The sequence below is a fragment of the Psittacula echo genome (assembly GCF_963264785.1).
Source record: "Psittacula echo genome assembly, chromosome: 3".
In the NCBI taxonomy this organism is placed as follows: domain Eukaryota; kingdom Metazoa; phylum Chordata; class Aves; order Psittaciformes; family Psittacidae; genus Psittacula; species Psittacula echo.
Genome location: NC_137736.1, coordinates 109,369,563 through 109,382,132, shown reverse-complemented (window position 1 = coordinate 109,382,132; position 12,570 = coordinate 109,369,563). Strand labels below are relative to the sequence as shown.

General features: G+C 39.1%; 1 protein-coding gene across 1 annotated transcript in view; it reads right to left on the bottom strand.

Annotated features, from left to right (window-relative positions):
- MICU2 (mitochondrial calcium uptake 2) overlaps nucleotides 1-12,570 on the bottom strand; it is a 162,986-nt gene that overhangs the window by 67,646 nt on the left and 82,770 nt on the right. The window contains exon 2 of the mRNA XM_080612817.1: nucleotides 1,422-1,569. Within this exon, the coding sequence (XP_080468943.1) occupies nucleotides 1,422-1,569 (148 nt within the window). The remainder of the gene's footprint in view (nucleotides 1-1,421; nucleotides 1,570-12,570) is intronic.

Sequence of the window (12,570 nt, the reverse complement as noted above, 5' to 3'; positions counted from 1 at the left end):
GGGACTGTAGTGACAGGACAAGGGATAATGGGTTAAAACTTAAACAGCGAAGTTTAGATTGGATATAAGGAAGAAATTCTTTACTGAGAGGGTGGTGAGGCACTGGAATGGGTTGCCCAGGGAAGTTGTGAATGTGCCTTCCTTGGTGGTGTTCAAAGCCAGGTTGGATGAGGCCTTGGGTGACATGGTTTAGTGTGAGGTGTCCCTGCCCATGGCAGAAGGGTTGAAACTAGATGATCTTAAGTTCCTTTCCAACCCTAACTATTCTATGATTCTATGATTTACATTCAGCTTTGTATAATATTAGAAGTTGTGAGTCAGCAGTGAAGCCATGTATCCTTATCACCTACCGATTTTTGGCAGACACAAAAAAACTTCTTTTATTTTCTTGTTTCCTGTTCTTTGACCACTTGCAGCTCAGTGAACTCTATTCTGCCCCAGGTTTCCCAGAGGCTTGAATCAAAGTGCATTCAGCCTCCTTCCTTCTCCCTGTCTCACTAGGCTTTCCACAGTACCTTGAATTCCTTTCTGTATTTCCTGTTCAGCACTCCCATGTCACTTTGACATTTGCCTGCTAGCTGGGCAGAACATCCCAGACTATGAATGGCTTTTGCTAGACAATGTGCTGCCCTGGTCGGTATATGTAAACTGCAGTATGTAATGATTAAAGCTGGGATTTACCCCTCTTTCCCACAGCAGAGGTACTAAGAGAGTATTCGTCCTCTGAATGACAACCCTCTTGGAAACCTGGAAAATTTAACTTTTGTAAAGCAAAAAATTCTTTGGAAAGCTATAAAAGCCAATTTTTTGTAGGAAAAGAGGACAACCACCTAGGGCACTTTTTATTTGTGTCCTGGTCCTATCTTCTCCTCATAAAGCACGCTTTTAGAAGTACTTTTTTAAGAATGTGCGTACAATTTTGATTTGTTCTTAATTAGGTTTTGCATAAACCAAAGGAGATTTGAAACCAAAAACCTACAGCTGAGCTCAATGCTTCATTACACTCATTCAAGTCACTGCCATCACTGCTTCTTCTAAGAATTAAGGTCACAGAGTATTTATTGGTGAAGTGGATAGACAGTTACTGGGGCCAGGAATGGTATGAACACTATTATATTACACTCCTACTATATTCTGTGGCATGTAAGTAACTGAGGAACTACATACTGATCAGACATGCAAATTATGCAGAGATGTAATTTCATTCATCAAATCACCAGATTTCTAAATCATCAGTATCAATTCACTGGTGTAAAGGGTGGTGATGCCTGTAAGAATCCATATGCACAACATTTATAAACTGGCTCCTGTTGACTTATGTCAAATAAAGGATCTTATTCCAGCTACTGGCAAATTACATCTTGAAGGGGACCTGCAAGTTTCTTTCCCTTCATAAACACAATGATGAGAAAACAACTTACGTTCAACTTGATCAAACATTACTGACAACAAGAAATCTCTTGGTGTCATGTAATACTCTCCTTCATATTCCAATGATGCAAAACGCATGAAGCGATGCTTCCGAAGAGACAGTCTTTCATCCATTTCCACATTAATAGCATCTTCCTTCTGAAACAGAAAAAAACATCCATGCAGAAAGATGGCTGCATTTGTAGACCAACTCTGTAATTACAAAGAATCCTATACCTGATCTTGATTAACTTCAGTATTTTGTGGGTAGCCACAAGAAGAGACTACCAAGAATTAAAGCCTTTACGGCACAATTTAATGAATGACATTTAAAGTATTTTTTGGCTTCACTGAGAGCATGCCTTAACAACACAGCTGAGCTAAATTAATGGCTTGCTGTCACCAAAGGCTGCCCTTAGCTGTTATTCCCCTGCTCTTGGCCATATGGTCCTGCACCCTCTCCTTTGCCAGCTCTACTACTTGTCGGAGTCTAGCTAAATCCCATTAAAGCCAAATTCAGTTTGTTAACTCAACAAAAAACTAAAGCGACCAAACAACAAATAGTATTTTGCCAGATTAGTGACTGGCTCAGCAAAGGCTGAAAATGTGGCCTGCATGATAACTCCTGAAGCCAGTTATCAAGATGTGGAGCAACTCCTAAGATGGGAGGATAATGACGTTCTAGTTTAAGCATACACCTATCTTCCAAAGAAGTTAGAAAAAACAGGAAAAGCAATGAAAATACCAACAAGTCAGAGATTTCATCACCAAACCCAAAGAGTCAATTTGTCAAGCAAACAAAAACCTTCCAACTTCCATCCCCCCTTTAAATACTGAGATTCATGATCAAAATTATACAAGTTGACAACATTCTGATGAGTAGTAACAGCTAGTGGTAGCAAGAGAGGACACAGACATAGTGAAATATTTTCTTAGGATTTCAGAGACAGTAAGTGAAAACAGGAAACCAAGACACTTTAAAATTCAGAACACCCTGTGCATATTTGAACACAGAACAATTTTACCACTAGCAGAATCACTCAATTTTAGGACTGCTCACAGATGTGAGAAAGCGAAGAAAAAGCAAGAAAATCCAAGACTATGAACCAAGATCCCTGTATAAGACAAGGGGTAATGGGTATAAACTGGAACACAAGAGGTTCCACTTAAACTTGAGAAGAAACTTCTTCTCAGTGAGGGTGACAGAACACTGGAACAGGCTGCCCAGGGAGGTTGTGGAGTCTCCTTCTCTGGAGACATTCAAAACCCGCCTGGACACATTCCTGTGTAACCTTATCTAGGTGTTCCTGCTCTGGCAGGGGGATTGGACTAGATGATCTTTTGAGGTCCCTTCCAATCTCTAACATACTGTGATACTGTGAAGATCCCAACTTGAACATACCTGAAACAAAGCAGTAAACACCAAGATGGATCTGTGGCTAGGTCAGTGCCTGTGGCATTACTCGATGTGTGATGCAGATGAGCAGGTACACCCTAGAGCATGGCCTACTGAGGTGCTGCATCACATCTTCCAGCAAAAATCACTATTTGTTTATGCAATTTTCAGTTTCTGGATCATTCCTATGGACTGTTTGGCATTAGAGCAACCCAGTATAGTGCTGGTGTATGCTGCATTTTGCACATTGGGACACTTCAGAGACAGGCTCCTAGTTACACTCAGACCAGCTGCAGGTGCAGCTAGGGTCTCACCATGAGATGTTAAAACACAGGGCCTGCTGTGCTGAGTGTGTTTATGGGGTGAGTGGTGGGACACAGACAGGCAGACAGTGCACGGATGAACGAGGGAGGAGACCAGTGGGAACACCTCGCTTGGTTTTACTGCAGTCAGCACTGGTATAGCAACATGCAAGGTAACAGGCACCAGCTGCATGGGAGGTTGTTACAAAAACTGGGAATGTGCACAGATACTTGCAAATATCATAGCGGGTAATGGGGTGCATGTGTGTTTGTACAAACACATCCAGGGAGTGGGCAAGCCAGAAGGGAATGAGAATGAACCACTTAAAAGCTGTGATCAGATTTCTGACACTTGAGTTTTAAGTTGCTATTCCTCCAGGATGGGCACTGCTAACTCTGCCTCCTCTGCTGAGTTTGAACAATTGCAGAATCAAGCGTTAGCAGTTACATTTCCTCCACTCAGCCAACAACATGACAGAACTTTGGTATGAAGTGGCAAAGACAGCGGGGGGGCTAGCTGACACAATGAACATACAAGCTGTTTTGGGATGATAGCTTCTAGCTCTCAGACAGGGCTCTGAAGTTAAAATAGAAAACATCAGGTTTAGTGTCAGGCTGATGAGGCAGAGGAAAGAGATGGAGGACTTGTACTGATACAGGCAGCCCCAAATAATGGCACCCAGTGTAGCCTAAGAGTAACAACCAACTTCTTCAGAGTGAAGCACTCTTGGAACGTGAGAGTGGACCACAAGCTACACCCAATAACAAGTCCATTGAAGAAACCGGAAAAACAGTTCAGGGGACAATGAGACATCAGAGAAGAGGATGAAGCATTTCAATTTTGTGTCATGAGGTTTCCTTTTTTTCTACCCACCATGGTCCCTAACTGGATATTGGGACCACATGTTTGTACAGTTCAGGGATCTCAAGAAAAAGGGTACAACTGGAAGACCTACAGCCACAGCCTGGATACAATTATTACCATATTATATTATATTATATTATACTTAATTATAGTTCTAAATAGAAGGCTGCAACTTGCCATTTAATCCTACACCTTGCACCTTTCTGCTAGCATTAGCCACTTACTAAAACAGTAATATTCTGATATGCAAGGAGAATGAGGGCTACTTATAAGCATCTGAAGCCAAGGTTTGCTTTGTTTTAGATATGACCACTTTGTATCAATAGCACTGCCTTAAGCTTCTTACACAGTATGGAGCTTCATCATGGCCTACCCACAAGCTGCCTTGCTGCTGTTCAGTGATTCAGATCCATATGTTCTGGAAAACACTGTTTAAAAATAAACGTAATGTAATGAGATCCTTAGCTTTATTCTTTTTAAAACTCTGGGGGACAAGTGATTCTGTAATTGCTTAGTTAACAAGATTCAACAAATATTGCAGATATCATATGAATATGTCATAGTTGCTGGGTACTAACATGCAGCATTCTTATTAAAATCATCTCTTTCTCATAACAACAGGAACAATTTTTGCCCTAAGGCAAATTTAAAAGAAATGGAAAATTGCTTCACAGTTGTCCCTTAACTAAAATTAAGAAATGAAAAACAATCTTTCTGCACAAACACAAAATATTTAGACAAGAAGTAAAGAGCTAATCCTACAATGTCTTCAAACCAACTGGATTTTCAAGTTTCTTAAGTCTTGCAGTATTTATCTGAATTCCGTCTACAGCTAAATTTGCTACTGATACCAAAGCACTGAATTCCAGCAATCCACAATTTTAACTGAAATAGATAGATGCAAGTTCTCATTTTTACTCTGAAGATTGCCCTGTGTTTGGAAAAGAATGTATTGCCACCAGAATTACAATAACGTGTGACTCATCAAGCTCCTTTCGTTTCACGAAACTAGCATCCCTAACTTGCAGAACAGCCTTGGGAATATGGGTCACTTCTTACGAAAGGCAGTTTCAAATATTAGCACAAATCAGATATGCAAACCTTATGGGATGAAATGCATCAGCTGTGCCATCTCCTACTTTGTTTTCAAAGCTTTTGCAAAATTTCCAATGTCCTGTCACTGTATATGAGAAGCTCAGTGTCTGCTAAAAGTGCTCTGGTCCCTGCACACCACCATGAGCTCAGCCAGGGCTGTGCTAGAGCTCAGCTGTTCACGAGTAACTGCTTACTACTTCTAAGCAGTGTATGGCCTCAGACTGAAAATTCATGGCATTCCAACGGCTGTAAAACCACTTATACCAGCTACAAAACCTGCCGTAAAGATGGCAGGTACCTTTATTTCTGTTTTCCCACCATGTTTTAGTGTGGTTACTGTGACAGCCTCTACAGCACACTTCAAGTATGTTAATGATAAAGGAAAAAAATCAAAACCAAACAAAACCCACTGTGCAACAATCAGAAGTGCAGAAATATAACACAAAAGCAATTACCCCATATCTCATATTTTACAATTTAATTTATGGAGGTCTGCACAAGGCAGACCTCAGTGAAGGACTGCGAAACATGTACAGACAAAATAAAAAGCCTATCAAAATATTTTAAAAATGCTTAATAACTTTCATGCCTTGACAGTTATGAGACTAAAGGCTGAAACTTCCCCAATTGGCTGTGCATTCTGCACAAAACCTATGACAAAAATAACCTGAAAGTTTTTACAAAGATCCTTTCTACTACAGAGCATCTGGAAGCTGAGCAAACTGGGCTTTTGCAATCTGGAATAAAAAACCTTCACAGGGACCTAATAGCAATCCGCCAGTGCCTACAGGGAAGTTATGATGATGACTGAGCTGAGTTCTCCACTGGAACTTCATACAGCTACCGAACCAGCACCTCCATTAAATACGGTTAATCCAGACCCCCTTTGTAATGAGCGGTGAGAATGGCAGTTCAGGAATGTAATTACAGGGACTTTCTTTAGCTGTCTAGACAGACAGTCCAGAAGATGCAGGGAGGGATAAAGCACCATGAAAAAAGGCTGATGTTCCTTCACACCAAACACATCTGCACAATTCTATTGCATAAGAGAATGAAAGTCTGGGCAAATACAACTGTAGAGTAGAAGGTGAAGGAAAAGAGGTGGTGGCAGAGGTATTACATGATTCGGCCAGACCAGAAAGTGTGTAAGGAATACGGAAATTCTACTATCCAGAGTGAAGGCAGGTACCATCAGTAGTCACAGATTCAAATAACACATCATGATGATGTCAGGCCTTTCAATTGCCATCTTTTTCACATTTTCCTAAACCAACAATAATACTGTTCAAATTGGTTTAATATGAACTAAGGACTTTGATCTGCTACGCTTGGCATCAGAGACTAGAAGTTCACAATCAAGTTTAATGACATTAAAAAAGTGATGACTTTTCAGGTGTAAGCCATATAATTCATAATTTGTCAAAAATATTCAATACAATTATTTGTGCAATTTTAATTAAATTGAATGTAGCTGGACATTTGGCCTTTAAATACTGACGATCTTATGCTTACTTTTCATAATTTCTCCTTAAACATACTGCCAGCATTTAATTAAGCTCTGAGTGACATCTTTCTCATATTTTAGTCATCACACTTTCATTAGTCGTACTGCCAAATATGACCCTCATACTGCCTCTGTTCTCTGTTTCACCTCACAAACCCACTCTCATAATCTAAATAAACAAAATGAGCATAACACGTCACTATGATTATTCTCCAATGCAAAACATAATTTCAGAGGGTGCTCTGGAGCATAATTACCAGACTCTTTGCTTTAACTATATCACTTTTTTCCACCAAATTGTTTGTTGTTTCTAGACTACTATTTGTCAGTGATCAAGTTATTCCTGAAACTATGGTTTAGGACAGTCCCTAATCCTGAGCAAAAGCAGACCTACTATCTCAGAAAAGAGGACATGGGCACCCTGAAGCAGGTAGAGGCCATGTCATGTGGCTAAGTTTAAAATGTAGATGGGTCTACAACAGCAGCTTACATGCTCTTTTAAAAGCTGTATCCCTTTCCTTCACTATTCTCTTCACTGATATGTATCTCTCCATGTCTTTAGCAAGCAGGGATGCTGGACCCACTGAAAACAGCTGTTAAAGGATGGAAATATATAGGAAGATGTAGAGAGCTATGGATTTCTGAAAGTAGATTAGAAACATAACTCTCATTTGTTCTGAGAAGGGATAAATGACCGAATAACTACTCTAATCACATTCCAAATGCCTAACCAAAGATTGAATAAAAATTATGTTCTGAAGAAAAGGCTGATTCAATCACTTAAAATTAAGATTGATCTTCTTTTAAAGTACAAACCTAAAGCGTTCACTGGGGACCAAATTCCCTTACAACATTTCAGTATCATTCCCACTCAATTAAGTCCTGACTAATATCCACGTACTTTTTCCTGAGTCATCCAAGAAGTCCTACAGATACAAAAAAATTTGACTTTCCTGATGTTTCTAAAAACACTGTCAAAGCTCATTTTGCTCAAAAAATGCATGTACAGAGCAAAAAGCGAAGTTTACCTCTTTAATTCTATTCCACAAAATGAGCATCAAGTAAAGACAGGTATACTGTAGGAAAGAATTACGTATTTAAGACTGGACTCCAGGTATTAAGGTATGTGTAACCTAACATCTCAGCAGGTTCCAACAGTGAAAACTCAAAGCAAGCAGGATACAAAAATTCAAATTTACTGAGAGGCAACATGTGAGAAGAATCTATTACTATTGCTTGCACGAGATTCTTGTAAGCATAATTTAAAATTACTCTGAGATTCACTTGGGTTAATTGTTGTCTTTAACAGTGCCATGCAAAAAGAAATCAAACCACACAGAGCTATGCTGCATTAATGTTAAGGCTTGGGCTGAAATTCCATCCTTAACTTGTTGTATTGTGTGTGGGTACAGCTGGGGCTTCAAATGCTGGGTGTTCCCACATGCTCCCACACACAACCCAGTGAATTAAGAATGAAGTTTCAGCTTTAACTTGGAATTTAGTTGCCTTTGTGGTTTTATGTCAAGCCTCCAATGCCAAATTGATAATGTCCATGGTAAAGTTATGATAGCTGATGGCAAATTAGAATTGAATGACATGAAAACTGCTCTAGAAGGATGCAAGTGTTTTCCTCTGCAGTTGACATGGCAAGGGATCAGGGGATAAGCAATCACTGGCGTCTCTAAGCATTACTGAAGACTATTGTTTCCTTCTTGGCTTCCTGCACTGAGAGATGCATAAGGGCAACAACATTATGTCTTACAATTAATTTTCAGCTTGATGTAATGAATCTGTTTATCAGTCTCGTAATTTAGGATGCTAATAAAGAATTTATGGTGTTCAGTATCTGGCTTTGATCTTGTTGGCATGAAAAACAGCAAGCTAAAGCCAAGTAAAAGCTTTATATTCAGTGTAACTTTTTTTTTTTATCAATAAAAACTAAGGGTTGCATAAATAAAGTCTTGATAACCCTTACCTGAGGTTTTTCTAACACTGCTAATCCCTGTGATCTGATCTTGGTGACACTGCTAAGCAAACTTTGCATCCATTCAAAATGTAATTCTTGTGTACAAACTCAAATATTTGCAGTTGATTATGAATCAGAAATGACTTAAAATACACATATATACCTACCATTCCCTTAAAATTTTGTCTTCACTTTCGTGCATTTTACTTTTCATGCCTCTGCACAGAATCTGGTGTTTTGATGTGCCTGCACCTTTTATATGTTTTCCACCTTAATCTTTTTCTGCTTATAGTTTACATTTTCCAGTTATTTTTTCCCAATATAATTTTTCTTTCTCCACTCTACTCCTTTCCAAATAATCTACTTACTTCACCTCTTTGTACCTGTTCATTGTGTTTCTTCCCTCTATCATCTATACACCTTCTTTCGCTTTCCCTTGGGAAAAAAATTAAGCTATAAAACTTTCTCTTCCCCCTCCTCTGAGAAGAGGATCAATGCTCTTTGTTTCTTCTCTGATCTGGAAGAATTAACTTGCACCACTTATTTTACCTGCTGTAAGGATAACTAAACCAATGCGTGGGATGTAATTAAAATCCAGTTGGTGCCAGCAGGCTCTCTGGGAGCCTTAAGTTTGGACCCATTAATTCACACTAGATCTACAGATGGATTTAGCAACTCCATATCAAATTTCTGTAAGGCTGATGAAAACTTTGCAGTTAACTTGTGTCATTACTGTATCTCAATTTCAACTCAACCCAATTTAAAATGATCAAAATAACAGAAAATGTAATTCGACCTCAAACCCTGCTGCATATGTTAACCTACCCAGCACGTACCCTGAATGCACAGAGGATAATGCTTGGAACTCAAGGTTTGAAAGTTTCATATGATGCAGTAACTGATAGATGAAAAGGGTTTTGACAAGAAATCCATTTGACAGAAATACGTGACTTACAGCTCAAGATTGTAGTATTTAAGAAAGCTTGTGTAAGTATGTGCAGAAGTAGTTTGTGCTTTCACAATAAAGAATGTGAGCCATGTATTAAACAGCCTTGATTAAATGCACCAGTTACCAAAACCAAAATCAAGTTAAAGATATAAGAGATATAAGATCAGAAACAATATGTTCTTATGTAGTGAATTCACGTGTATGACTTTTTTCAATGTTATATTTTTTGACCTTGCAGATCAAACTGCAAGCCTGGACATAAAGTAAGCTAGAAAAGAAGCAAACAAAACAAAAAAAAAAAAGTGCACTGATTTCTGTTTGGAAATAAGTTCTAAGTATTTGAATGACTGTTCAGCAATGTGAAACTATATAAAAAAGCTGTAACAGCCCTGAAATCACCAACTACGAAATGGACAAAAGATTAAAATACTTTCTCAGGAGCTACTTCAGAGACGCAAAACAGACTGCTAAAAGAAGGACAAGAGGAGAATGAAAAAGCGATAGCCTTATATTTGGCTACTGTTAATGCTACTGAATATAGATACTCCAAAATTAGATGAAGCCCTTTTTATGCACTAACAGGTGCCACTCCCCTTCTTTCTTTCAAATAGCTGCTCAGACAACTCTACTGTGTTAGTACTAGTTTGTGATGGTTACATTTGAAGCAGCAGCTGAACAGTTTATTTGCATCTAAACCCCTGACATTTTTAATTTTTTTCTCATCTCACATCTTCCACTGTCACTAGAACCCATGCTGAAAGGAGAATTAATCCAGATGTAAGAATAATACAGAAAACAGTCTTGGTTTAGGTGGGTTTTTTTTTTAATTTCACTATTCAATTCTAGAAATTTCAGCCTTAGCAGAGCTTGTTTTTAAACATAAACTTAAAAAGAAGTCAGAAACTAACACATTTGCCCTAACAACATAACAAAGGCAGATAAGGTGTCCAAGTTCTAACAAGCTAGAGAACCAGTTTATTTAACAAACCATACATTTACACCTCAACTTGCAAGTTATCACACCGCCCTACTTACACATTCTCCTGCTGAGGCTGACACACCACTTGAACACACTGGTGCAGAAGTACTAAATACAGACATAGCAGTGGGAGGACCACACAGACAACTCAAAGGCAACATGCCCAGGAAATGGGTTCATACAGCTTTCTAGGAAAGCTCATCACACTACTGTTGTATTTGACAGGCAGCGGACTTAATTGAAAAATGTGTAGTACCTGCTTCTCACTGATCTTTTTCAGTCCATCACTAAAATGTGAAGACATGAACGTATTTATCTTTAAAGTTAAGAGCTAGATATTTTTGAAAGATGCTACGTGCAAGCATGTAAATAATACATGGTGCTTAACTAATTGCCTTTAAAATCATAGAATGGTTTACCTTAGAACAGTTTACCCCTTGTCCTACCACTACACTCTCTGACAGAGTTCTTCCCCATCTTTCCTGTAGGTCCCCTTTTTAGGTACTGAAAGGCTGCTCTAAGGTTTTCCCTGAGCCTTCTCTTCCCCAGACTGAATAAGCTCAACTCTCTCAGCCTGTCTTCATAGAAGACATAGAAGACATAGAAGACATGATCATCTTCGTGGCCGTTCTCTGGACTTGCTCAAGCAGATCCATGTCCCTGTTGTGTTGGGGGCCCCAGAGCTGCACACAGTACTGCAGGGGGGATCCCATGAGAATTGAACAGATGGGGAGAATTACCTCCCTCGAGCTGCTGGCCACAGTCCTGAAATGCTGTATCATCTCTATTTTTCCTCCTGTTTTTCAATTCAAATGATGTATGGAGTGTCTGTCAGCACATCTTCTCAGGAGGAACTGGGAGACTCTAGCCATCTGAACTTTTTGCTTACCCTGGGCTTGCAGATCTTTTAGGCTTTTCAAGTTAATAGGAGTTTACCTCTCATGTGGGCTTGCGTTGTAGAAGGGAATCATATGCTCTTTTCAAATAGCTTCTTCCTTTGTTTGGGTAACCTAGATAGTAGCTCTACTTGATCTGTTCTGAACTACATCACAAGATAATCCACTTATTACATGGCAGTTCAGTTTAATTGCATGCCCTTCAAAACAGGACTATATATGTCAGAGTTTGAGAAATGCAACTCCAAACTAGAATTTCTGCAGTCCAACTCATGCCGGCTGCATGGTGCTATATATTTACCTGATGATTTACAGCTTTAAAAGCTTTTTACTGTCATAGTGCTTGATCCTGTAACAACTGTAAAGGCAGGAGAAAAAGCATTTAATGGTTTCAAACTTTGAGATATATCCATGTCCATATATAAATGCGACCAGAAAGAAGATGGCTACTATAATCTGTATAACGGCTAAACAAGAGGAAGTAAATACAGTGGAATGAGAGGTAAGACAGTAGATAGTTCAGTGATAATAGGAGGAGAAAACTTAGAACAAACAAAACACCAACTAATCACACAAAAAACCCAAACAAACAAAAAAAATCTCCCCAAAATGTACCAGAATTGGTCTTACAAGCTGTCTAAAACCACTTCAAAGTGCCTCTGTCAATGGTTACACACACTTCCAATAGGTCTGCATACCCCATGTTTGCAACAACATGCCAAAAGCATTACTGAAAAGGCATTACATGGCATTTTACACACGGTATTTTACAATGTATACACTTCAAGGGAAACACTGAAAGAAACTGCCTCCCTGTCACCAGAGAAGACTGTCACTCGCATGTTTTTGAAACACATTTCGGAGTACCAATCTTGTTTAAGCACTATTGTTAACATGTTTGCACATCTAAAATGTTTTAAACAGCGTCTGGAATGCAAGGTGTCTTCCATAGAAGTGAAGATAAAACAGCCTCAGATTTCTGTAACACTCACAGAAACACACAGTGTGCCAAATGACACATTAAAATGTGAATCCTGTTAATTTTTAACCTAGGTACTTTGGACTTGCCCTACCAGGGAATTTTCACGACAACACTGGGAGTGCATTACGAAGAAATACACCCTGCATTGCAGCTGCTGAGCTGGCTAACACAGCGCTGATCAAAACCAACCATGCAGCGGCAAAACCTATGGATCTACAATTACTTG